The 12,837-nt window shown below is 39.1% G+C and overlaps 1 protein-coding gene across 8 annotated transcripts in view; it reads left to right on the top strand.

Moving 5' to 3' along the window:
• LOC138308479 (extracellular sulfatase Sulf-1-like) overlaps positions 1 to 12,837 on the top strand; it is a 75,896-nt gene that overhangs the window by 41,244 nt on the left and 21,815 nt on the right. For 7 of the 8 annotated variants that reach the window (XM_069249463.1, XM_069249466.1, XM_069249467.1 and 4 more), the window contains 4 exons: positions 483 to 578; positions 2,525 to 2,675; positions 3,596 to 3,771; positions 5,604 to 5,732. In XM_069249463.1, the coding sequence (XP_069105564.1) occupies positions 483 to 578; positions 2,525 to 2,675; positions 3,596 to 3,771; positions 5,604 to 5,732 (552 nt within the window). Of the gene's footprint in view, positions 1 to 482; positions 579 to 2,524; positions 2,676 to 3,595; positions 3,772 to 5,603; positions 5,733 to 8,135; positions 8,202 to 12,837 lie in introns of all 8 variants that reach the window. The other variant, XM_069249469.1, reaches the window with a different exon arrangement.

Below are 12,837 nucleotides of genomic sequence, written 5' to 3'. Positions count from 1 at the left end.
GTTTATATAATGATTTAAAAATTCTGTTTTAGACCCGTACTTATGGTTTTGAGTACACCTAACGAGTATAAATTCTGTTTTAGACCTGTACTGATGGTTTTGAGTACACCTAACGAGTATTAATTCTGTTTTAGACCTGTACTGATGGTTTTGTTTATATAATGAGTATAAATTCTGTTTTAGACCTGTACTTATGGTTTTGAGTACACCTAACGAGTAAAATTCTGTTTTAGACCCGTACTGATGGTTTTGAGTACACCTAATGAGTATAAATTCTGTTTTAGACCTGTACTGATGGTTTTGTTTATATAAAGAGTATAAATTCTGTTTTAGATCTGAACTTATGGTTTTGTATATATAACGAGTATAAATTCTGTTTTAGACCTGTACTTATGGTTTTGTATATATAACGAGTATAAATTCTGTTTTAGACCTGTACTGATGGTTTTGAGTACACCTAACGAGTATGAATTTTGTTTCAGACCCGTACTGATGGTTTTGAGTACACCTGCCCCACATGGACCTGAAGATTCAGCCCCTCAGTATCAACATCTGTTCTTCAATAATACCTTACATCGGTAAGTTACTGTCCTTCTAACGTCTGTTCTTCAATAATACCTTACATCGGTAAGTTACTGTCCTTCTAACATCTGTTCTTCAATAATACCTTACATCGGTAAGTTACTGTCCTTCTAACATCTGTTCTTCAATAATACCTTACATGGGTAAGTTACTGTCCTTCTAACATCTGTACTTCAATAATACCTTACATCGGTAAGTTACTGTCCTTCTAACATCTGTTCTTCAATAATACCTTACATCGGTAAGTTACTGTCCTTCTAACATCTGTTCTTCAATAATACCTTACATCGGTAAGTTACTGTCCTTCTAACATCTGTTCTTCAATAATACCTTACATCGGTAAGTTACTGTCCTTCTAACATCTGTTCTTCAATAATACCTTACATCAGTAAGTTACTGTCCTACTAACGTCTGTTCTTCAATAATACCTTACATCGGTAAGTTACTGTCCTTCTAACATCTGTTCTTCAATAATACCTTACATTGGTAAGTTACTGTCCTTCTAACATCTGTTCTTCAATAATACCTTATATTGGTAAGTTACTGTCCTTCTAACGTCTGTTCTTCAATAATACCTTACATCGGTAAGTTACTGTCCTTCTAACATCTGTTCTTCAATAATACCTTACATCGGTAAGTTACTGTCCTTCTAACATCTGTTCTTCAATAATACCTTACATCTGTAAGTTACTGTCCTTCTAACATCTGTTCTTCAATAATACCTTACATGGGTAAGTTACTGTCCTTCTAACATCTGTTCTTCAATAATACCTTACATCGGTAAGTTACTGTCCTTCTAACATCTGTACTTCAATAATACCTTACATCAGTAAGTTACTGTCCTTCTAACATCTGTTCTTCAATAATACCTTACATCAGTAAGTTACTGTCCTTCTAACATCTGTTCTTCAATAATACCTTACATTGGTAAGTTACTGTCCTTCTAACATCTGTTCTTCAATAATACCTTACATCAGTAAGTTACTGTCCTTCTAACGTCTGTTCTTCAATAATACCTTACATTGGTAAGTTACTGTCCTTCTAACATCTGTTCTTCAATAATACCTTACATCAGTAAGTTACTGTCCTTCTAACATCTGTTCTTCAATAATACCTTACATCGGTAAGTTACTGTCCTTCTAACATCTGTTCTTCAATAATACCTTACATCAGTAAGTTACTGTCCTTCTAACATCTGTTCTTCAATAATACCTTACATCGGTAAGTTACTGTCCTTCTAACATCTGTTCTTCAATAATACCTTACATCGGTAAGTTACTGTCCTTCTAACATCTGTTCTTCAATAATACCTTACATCGGTAAGTTACTGTCCTTCTAACGTCTGTTCTTCAATAATACCTTACATCGGTAAGTTACTGTCCTTCTAACGTCTGTTCTTCAATAATACCTTACATCGGTAAGTTACTGTCCTTCTAACGTCTGTTCTTCAATAATACCTTACATCGGTAAGTTACTGTCCTTCTAACATCTGTTCTTCAATAATACCTTACATCGGTAAGTTACTGTCCTTCTAACATCTGTTCTTCAATAATACCTTACATCGGTAAGTTACTGTCCTTCTAACGTCTGTACTTCAATAATACCTTACATCAGTAAGTTACTGTCCTTCTAAAATCTTTTTATTAGGAATATCATTATATTATAATTAAATGATGGTTTTAATTAAAGCCCATCTGACGTCTGTATAAAATGTATTGTTTGATCTTTGGACTTACTGGCAATAACTAAAGAATTATCTCCCTTTGGCTGTAGAGCCCTTTCCAATAAAACAATTATGCACTTCAAAATTCTACACACGGTACACCTATATAATAGACATAAAATATAGAAATTTTCTCATTTTTAGCTTAAATTGTGAAAATTTTGACCCACTGAATAAATATGTGGCTATATAATGTTTATTGTAATGACATATCCCCAGAACTCCAACATGGAACGTGGCCCCAAACTTGGACAAACAATATTTGTTGAAGATCACCAAACAGATGGAGCCGATACACCAGAAATTTACCGACGTTTTACAACAAAAACGACTACAGACACTGCAGTCCGTCGACGACCTTGTGGAAAAGGTATGTATTGAAAATAAAAACACAGTACGATTGATCATGATGACAGTTACAAGAGAGTTACTAGATAGTGATATAATGTCTTTTGAGTACGATTACAGTAAGCCACATTTATATCCAACTTCTGAATATTCCCTCAACTATCCTGGACATTCCCGTCCAGGTTCCTATAAAGTGTATGTTGTGTATAACAAACTATGATTAAATGTTCCCTGATTGGTCAGCCAATCAAAAACGTTTTGCAAACTGATCACCGCCGAGCTGTGTGGGAGATCAAAGGGACCCAAACTATTTACCGTTACAAGTTTTGCTAAATAATTAGCGGTATGGCTGTATACCGAATTGTGGATGCTGGGAGAACTAGATAATAATACAGATGTATTTTTAGGTTTATACTGAGTTGTGGATGCTGGGAGAACTAGACAATAATACAGATGTATTTGTAGGTTTATACTGAGTTGTGGGATGCTGGGAGAACTACCTGTAGACAATAATACAGATGTATTTGTAGGTTTATACCGAGTTGTGGATGCTGGGAGAACTAGACAATAATACAGATGTATTTGTAGGTTTATACTGAGTTGTGGATACTGGGAAAACTAGACAAAAATACAGATGTATTTGTAGGTTTATACTGAGTTGTGGATGCTGGGAGAACTACCTGTAGACAATAATACAGATGTATTTGTAGGTTTATACCGAGTTGTGGATGCTTGGAGAACTAGACATTAATACAGATGTATTTGTAGGTTTATACTGAGTTGTGGATGCTGGGAGAACTAGACAATAATACAGATGTATTTGTAGGTTTATACTGAGTTGTGGATGCTGGGAGAACTAGACAATAATACAGATGTATTTGTAGGTTTATACTGAGTTGTGGATGCTGGGAGAACTAGACAATAATACAGATGTATTTGTAGGTTTATACCGAGTTGTGGATGCTGGGAGAACTAGACAACACCTACATCATCTACACATCCGACCATGGCTATCACCTCGGTCAGTACGGTGTCATCAAGGGCAAGGGCTTACCATACGACTTCGACATCAGAGTGCCACTGTTCATACGGGGTCCCGGCATCAAACCTCGGTCCAGGTGAGTACAGCATGACATCAGAGTATTACTGTTCATACGGGGTCCCAACATCAAACCTCGATCCAGGTGAGTACAGCATGACATCAGAGTATTACTGTTCATACGGGGTCCCAACATCAAACCTCGATCCAGGTGAGTACAGCATGACATCAGAGTATAACTGTTCATACGGGGTCCCAACATCAAACCTCGGTCCAGGTAAGTACAGCATGACATCAAAGTATTACTGTTCATACGGGGTCCCAACATCAAACCTCGGTCCAGGTAAGTACAGCATGACATCAAAGTATTACTGTTCATACGGGGTCCCAACATCAAACCTCGGTCCAGGTAAGTACAGCATGACATCAAAGTATTACTGTTCATACGGGGTCCCAACATCAAACCTCGGTCCAGGTAAGTACAGCATGACATCAGAGTATAACTGTTCATACGGGGTCCCGGCATCAAACCTCGATCCAGGTAAGTACAGCATGACATCAGAGTATAACTGTTCATACGGGGTCCCAACATCAAACCTCGGTCCAGGTAAGTACAGCATGACATCAGAGTATAACTGTTCATACGGGGTCCCGGCATCAAACCTCGGTCCAGGTAAGTACAGCATGACATCAGAGTATAACTGTTCATACGGGGTCCCAACATCAAACCTTGGTCCAGGTGAGTACAGCATGACATCAAAGTATTACTGTTCATACGGGGTCCCAACATCAAACCTCGATCCAGGTGAGTACAGCATGACATCAGAGTATTACTGTTCATACGGGGTCCCAACATCAAACCTTGGTCCAGGTGAGTACAGCATGACATCAAAGTATTACTGTTCATACGGGTGGTCCCAACATACGGGGTCCCAACATCAAACCTTGGTCCAGGTAAGTACAGCATGACATCAAAGTATTACTGTTCATACGGGGTCCCAACATCAAACCTCGATCCAGGTGAGTACAGCATGACATCAAAGTATTACTGTTCATACGGGGTCCCAACATCAAACCTCGATCCAGGTGAGTACAGTATGACATCAGAGTATAACTGTTCATACGGGGTCCCAACATCAAACCTTTGTCCAGGTAAGTTAACAGTGCAACTGTAGGCACTTAGGTAGACGAGTATCCAAACAAATTGAAACCTTCCTTTTTATGTGGGTGGCTTTCCTCCACTATTTAAGCCTGGCATATCCTGAGATGACCCTGTCCATTAATAGGACATCAAAACAAGTAAACAATTATGTACTCAGATGAACATAAGTTGATGTAAATGTTTGTTACCATATTTCCCGGACAATAAGCGGCACATTTGTATAAGTCACAGAGGCCTCTTTTTACAATTTTTACATGTATAAGTCGTGCCGTTATATACGACGCACCCTAAAGTTACATGAAAATCACCCCCAATGATCTTAGGTACTGGTATATCCTCTACGTATTGATCGATCTATATGAAGTATAGTAGTGATACTGACTGATAACAGTATTGAAAATTAAAGATTTGGTTGTTGTTACTCGCAATCTACGGTAAGTTACTAAAGTAGGCCTACTTTGTAATGGCGGCCATTCAAATTTATGCTTACTCTGGCTCATATTTCAGTACTTGTTTCTAATAGAGATACTGCCCTTCCTCAGAACTATACTTTCCTCACTAAATGTGTAGTCACCTTGATATTAGGTTCATGTGTCTTTGTAAGTTCACGTGCTTTGTAAGTTTACATGTCTTTGTTAGTTTATGTGTCTTTGTAAGTTTAATTGTCAAGTAAACTTACATGTCTTTGTAAGTTTATGTGTCTTAGTAAGTTTACGTGTCTTAGTAAGTCTACGTGTCTTATTTTCTAGGATATCCAACGTAGTAATGAATGTGGACCTTGCTCCGACCATACTGGACATGGCTGGAGTCCCAATACCTGAGCACATGGACGGCCGGTCACTTCTCAAACTCCTCAAAACCTACAAGGACCCTACGAGGTAAAGTTTTGATCTACCCATGCACCCCTAAAGTAACATTTAAACTCTTCCAGTTCTAAGGCTAGGACAGTTCATAATGACATATTGGGGGTGAGTGAGTTATGGTATCTAGCACATCTTTACAAATTACACAGTATGCTCAATTCCTATATATGCAAACAGACAGATATTGACAGAAGACAGACGTCAATCTAAATCAGTCCCACACAGATATTGACAGAAGGCAGACGTCAATCTGAATCAGTTCGAGACAGATATTGACAGAAGGCAGACGTCAATCTGAATCAGTCCAAGACAGATATTGACAGAAGGCAGACGTCAATCTGAATCAGTCAGAGACAGATATTGACAGAAGACAGACGTCAATCTGAATCAGTCCGAGACAGATATTGACAGAAGGCAGACATCAATCTGAATCAGTCCGAGACAGATATTGACAGAAGGCAGAAGTCAATCTGAATCAGTCAGAGACAGATATTGACAGAAGACAGACGTCAATCTGAATCAGTCTGAGACAGATATTGACAGAAGGCAGACATCAATCTGAATCAGACCGAGACAGATATTGACAGAAGACAGACGTCAATCGGAATCAGACCGAGACAGATATTGACAGAAGGCAGACGTCAATCTGAATCAGTCTAAGACAGATATTGACAGAGGGCAGACGTCAATCTGAATCAGTCTAAGACAGATATTGACAGAAGGCAGAAGTCAATCTGAATCAGTCCAAGACAGATATTGACAGAAGGCAGACGTCAATCTGAATCAGTTCGAGACAGATATTGACAGAAGGCAGACGTCAATCTGAATCAGGCCGAGACAGATATTGACAGAAAGCAGACGTCAATCTGAATCAGTCTGAGACAAATATTGACAGAAGGCAGACATCAATCTGAATCAGTCCAAGACAGATATTGACAGAAGGCAGACATCAATCTGAATCAGTCTGAGACAGATATTGACAGAAGACAGACGTCAATCGGAATCAGTCAGAGACAGATATTGACAGAAGGCAGAAGTCAATCTGAATCAGTCTGAGACAGATATTGACAGAAGACAGACATCAATCTGAATCAGTCAGAGACAGATATTGACAGAAGGCAGAAGTCAATCTGAATCAGTCCAAGACAGAAATTGACAGCAGACAGATGTCAATCTGAATCAGTCAGAGACAGATATTGGCAGAAGGCAGAAGTCAATCTCAATCAGTCAGAGACAGATATTGACAGAAGACAGACGTCAATCTGAATCAGTCTGAGACAGATATTGACAGAAGGCAGACGTCAATCTGAATCAGTCCGAGACAGATATTGACAGAAGGCAGACGTCAATCTGAATCAGTCCGAGACAGATATTGACAGAAGGCAGACGTCAATCTGAATCAGTCCGAGACAGATATTGACAGAAGACAGACATCAATCTGAATCAGTCAGAGACAGATATTGACAGAAGACAGACGTGAATCTGAATCAGCCAGAGACAGATATTGACAGAAGACAGACGTCAATCTGAATCAGTCCGAGACAGATATTGACAGAAGACAGACGTCAATCTGAATCAGTCCGAGACAGATATTGACAGAAGACAGACGTCAATCTGAATCAGTCTGAGACAGATATTGACAGAAGGCAGACGTCAATCTGAATCAGTCTGAGACAGATATTGACAGAAGACAGTGACAGAAGACAGACGTCAATCTGAATCAGTCAGAGACAGATATTGACAGAAGACAGACGTCAATCTGAATCAGTCAGAGACAGATATTGACAGAAGACAGACGTCAATCTGAATCAGGCCAAGACAGATATTGACAGAAGACAGACGTCAATCTGAATCAGTCCAAGACAGATATTGACAGAAGACAGACGTCAATCTGAATCAGTCCGAGACAGATATTGACAGAAGACAGACGTCAATCTGAATCAGTCCGAGACAGATATTGACAGAAGGCAGACGTCAATCTGAATCAGTCAGAGACAGATATTGACAGAAGGCAGACGTCAATCTGAATCAGTCCGAGACAGATATTGACAGAAGACAGACGTCAATCTGAATCAGGCTAATGACCAGGAAGTGTAAACCAACATATTTCAGCGTGTAATTCAGTTTTGAGGTCAAAGGTTAATTGCAAGAATCAATTGTCGCAAATGCCGATGCTGTTACAAATAATAATTCTCAATGGGTCTCTAGATTGAGTCATAGCCAATTTATAATCCATACTGATGGTACAAAATCAAGTTGCTACTGTTATTAAAAGTATGACATCGTATGTGGTTAATACTCAGGCATGTTTCAGGAAACTTTGTGGATGCACAATTATTTTGACAAAATCCTGTTGATAATTTTCTGCTTTTACCAACATTCGTAATGAAATAACCAATTGTAAATTATTAATTTCAGTGTGAATGACAAAAATTTTGTTCAGATGAAAAAGCCTTGGCGGGACACCATACTTCTTGAGAGAGGGTAAGCGTACAGAGTCATGTGTTGTTTCAAGTGTGAAAATTAAGGCTTCATTTATTGTAATGTTTATTTGGACTGTCGTGAGGTACCTATATTTAATCAAAGGTGAACAAAAAGAAAAACTCCAGAAGGAGAAATTCTGAAGAACCAACGTCCTGCTATAAGTTCATGTGTGTTGTGGTTCATCTTCTGGTCGTCAGGAGGATCCAAATGGAAACAGAGACATCTTAAAAACATAGTAGGATCATCGAAAAAATAAGAGATGCACCTCCTGATATAGCCAGGTACTTAATGGTATCTTCTAGGTTCATCTGGTGCAACCAGCAGCACCAGATAAACCTAGAATATACCATTCAGTACCTGGCTCAGGAGTTGCATCTCTTACTTTTTCGATGATATATTTAATCAAGTTAAATGTTGAAGCACTCAACTCCATTAGCTACAATATTATAGCTCGAAAGACTTCTAGACAGATAATGTGTTGTCTTTAGACCAACATGATATGGGTTAAGTACAATGTATTGTTGATCAGTACCACCTTCCGGTAATAATGACATCATCATATGAGGTGATTTTTGTGCCGTCATAATCACCGGAAGGTTGGACTAATATACGGCAAATCGCACTTTACCCATATTATGAGCAAAGTAAAAAAAAATATTTACACCTTTGTCTGTATGTTCCAGATAAAAAGATTTAAGTCAGTCAGATATTGTTTGTGTTACATATGAATATGGTCTGTCTTTTCAAAGGAAAATGTATACCCTGCCATTCTGCAGATTGTGACATTGAGGTGAGCGGTGAGACATTAATGAATGTTCTATTAGTTTTATACAAAAATGGTATATACAGTTACATGCTTCTATAAGCCTGAAATCATTGGAAACCAGGGGGGAAAAAGAAGGAAATTTTGCCCGAGTGATTCAATGTGGCAGTGCTCTACTAGAGCATTCAGAGCCCATATTTTGTACCTGGCAGGAATGCAAACTAGGTCAGATACATATATATTTGTTTTATCAACACAATGTGCTCAAACCTATAAAAAGAAAATTGTTTGACTGACGAGAGTCTTTATTTTATTTCCTCAGTAAAAGTGACAAAGAACAAGCAGAAGATCTTGATGAAGGAACAGAATCAGTTATTCCTTGACAATCTCAGTAACATGGACAACATTCCTGCCCATATACTCCAGTATGCCACACGTAAACAGCGCCGGATACTCAAACAGTGTTCAAAGTCTAAAAACAAGCCACCTTGTAAAGTTGGACAGGTAAAAATCATACTCCAGGTCACGACCTCCACTACACGTGGTCATGACCTCCAGTACTCAGGGTCACGACCTCCAGTATGTGAGAAATAAGCTGAAGAACCAATTCAAAGTGGGCCCTTTTGTCTTTTGTATCCTACCATGTGTGATATTCTTTTCTCTACCACAAGGTATCCAGCAGACGGACCAGTTATTATAACCACTATCAATCCAATTAAAAACCTGGTGTTGGTCCTGTTACTTCATGTCGTATATGTTATTAAGCGACATTTGTTAGAAATCTTGCCACACTGAGATCCACAGTATCTATTAACACTTATACCATCTAGGTATTCAAATCATTAATAGACAATATCCACTGTGATCATGTTAGTATCAACTATTAATTAATCACAGAAATGTCTATATGTAAGGATGTGGGTGTGGAGCAGTGGCGTAAGATGTGACTAGATGATTTGGTGCCAGGATAGGGCACGAGTCAATCATTTATCAATCGTGTTTCAGAAATATTAGTTTTATTTATTATAGATATATGTATACAGTAAACATGTATTTAGAGTACACAATGTTTGTAACACAGAGGTACCAGTGTGTACAGGAACCAGGGAGGAAGTTACCACGGTTTACAGAAATGTCGCTCTAGGGACATCATATCCAGGCTGATAGCCCCTACACGGCAACAACTCGCAGGAACTGTAGATGTCCACAAACGAATGAATCCACAGGAACGACGGAATCAGGAACAGTTTTCTCATGAATCATGTCAACAAAGGTATACATCATTGGACTTAAAAATATCGGATTAATAATACATCTGAAAGATTATCAATCATGTATTCATATGTTGTTATGGATATTGTGGGAACACATACGGGGGGGACAAAGTTTGGAGAATTTGAAGGGGCTCAAAAATGTACTTTGAGGCGAGCTTTTCTGTTCTCAAACAGCTCTTGATACATTGACCTTGGTACATTGACCTTTGTACATTGACCTTTGTACATTGACCTTGGTACATTGAACTTGATACATTGACCTTGGTACATTGACCTTGATACATTGACCTTGATACATTGACCTTGGTACATTGACCTTGGTACATTGACCTTGATACATTGACCTTGGTACATTGACCTTGGTACATTGACCTGATACATTGACCTTGGTACTTTGACCTTGGTACATTGACCTCTACATATTTTGATAGCGATTATGGAAAGTTCTGTATTACATTTGTATTGTTGCAGACTTCACCCCGAAGTTCATCAGTCGCCGTAAGCGACAGGTGCCATATGACCTCACAGATGCCATGTTAACAGATGAATTAACAGAACAGTATCCTCGTAAGTAGCTTCTGTGTACACTTCAAATTACAAAAACAAAGCTTACACAATTTTCTCAACAATAATATGATGTCGCGCTTCTAGAATTCATCTAATAACAGCAACAGTGTGTACTTTGTGTATGTTTCCATAAAAGTTTAATTCACTGCAAAAGATTGATTTTAATGGATTATTGAACATCTTTGAAAATGAAACCAATTATGATCACTTGAGAGAGTAAAGCCATATTGGTTGTGTACTCAAGTTCTCAAGATAAATTGACAGCCTTTGACAAGTGTTTTCATCATGAATGTTATGATAATTTTTGGTATCATGAAGGGTGGAGGATATAAATGTTTGATGTATCTTAATAATCTTTTTTTTATTTTAGAGATGGAGCGTTTTGAGCATCGCTGTCGACAGCTCCCTAACAACACCATTGTGTGTGATCAGGAACTGTACAATGATGTTAACGCTTGGAAGGACCACAAGGGGCAGCTAGACGAGATGATTCAGGAATATCGCAAGATGTTAGAGGATCTCAGGGTATGATTGGGGGGGGTAATCTTAGGGTTTAGGGGTTTTAAGGGCAAGGGGCAGCTAGATGAGAGGATTCAGGAATATCGCAAGATGTTGGAGGATCTCAGGGTATGATTGGGGGGTAATATTAGGGTTTAGGGGGTTTTAAGGGCAAGGGGCAGGTAGACGAGATGATTCAGGAGTATCGCAAGATGTTAGAGGATCTCAGGGTATGATTGGGGGGTAATATTAGGGTTTAGGGGGTTTTAAGGGCAAGGGGCAGGTAGACGAGATGATTCAGGAGTATCGCAAGATGTTGGAGGATCTCAAGGGTACAGATTTGGGGGTAATATTAAGGTTTAGGCTGGTTTTAAGTGGCAAGTACGGCAGCTAGACGAATGAGTTCAGGCAATATGGGCTCGACGCAGATGTAGCAGGATCTTCAGTGTGTAATGATTGGAGGGGTAATATCTAGGGTTTATGGGGGTTTGTTTTCAAGGGATCACAGGTAGGCCAGGTTTAACGAAGCGATGATACTGTCAGGAATATCGCAAGATGTTTTCAAGATGTTGGAGGATCTCATGCGTATACCTTGGGACTATGTGAAAATTAGGATTTAGGGGGTTTTTTAAGGGCTAAAGGGGGCATTCGAGATACTCAGAGTATATCGAAGAATGTTAGAGGATCCAGGATATGATTGGAGGAGAGGGTTGGTAATATTAGGATTCTAGGGGGTTTTAAGGGCAGAATCGACGCCTAACGCTTAAAAGTTGAGTATCGGCTAAAACCGATGTAAAGACATGCGTCAGGGTATAATTGGGGGTAAAAAGATATTCGGCTCGACGATGCGGTTTTTTTTTAATGGTCACATCTGGGAGGTTACGAGGATGATTCACAGTATGCAAGGTGGGGAAGATAGCTCCTGTTTAGAAGACTACTCGACTATGTGACAATACTTGGTTATTGTGATTGACAACTTGTAAACTTAAGAAAAATTACCTCTGATGTAATATGACCAAGCCTGCTTCAAGACGCAACATACCGAATCCTCTGTATTCAGTAAGACCAAGATGCTGGCGGCGATATCATGGTCCTGGTCACTTTGTAACGTGGTCAAAGACACACTACAGCCTTAGCTATTACCCTCTGTATTGTGAAAACTTAACGTAAGAAAAGCGTACGACCACCTGCCATTAGCTGCTACCTATGTAATAAAAGACCACAGCTTAGACAACTACCCGTTCTGTATAATAGACCACTGCTTAGCAACTACCCTCCTGTATAAAAGACCTACTGCCTTAGCTACTGTACCTCTGTATAATGAACCACTGCCTTAGCAAACCTCAGATCTGTAAAAGACCAATGCCTTAGTATTACAGACTACCTCTGTATAAAAGGGACCACTGCCTTAGTTACTACCTCCTGTGTAAGCAATGCCTTTAGCAAACCACTCTGTGTAAGACCCTGGCCCTAGCAAAACCACCTCTGTATAAAGACAATGCCTCACCCAACTACCTCTGTGTGTAAAGACCAC

The sequence above is a fragment of the Argopecten irradians genome, chromosome 15, assembly GCF_041381155.1.
Source record: "Argopecten irradians isolate NY chromosome 15, Ai_NY, whole genome shotgun sequence".
Taxonomy (NCBI): domain Eukaryota; kingdom Metazoa; phylum Mollusca; class Bivalvia; order Pectinida; family Pectinidae; genus Argopecten; species Argopecten irradians.
The sequence above is the reverse complement of the archived record's forward strand: the minus strand, read 5'-3'. Positions and strand labels throughout refer to the sequence as shown.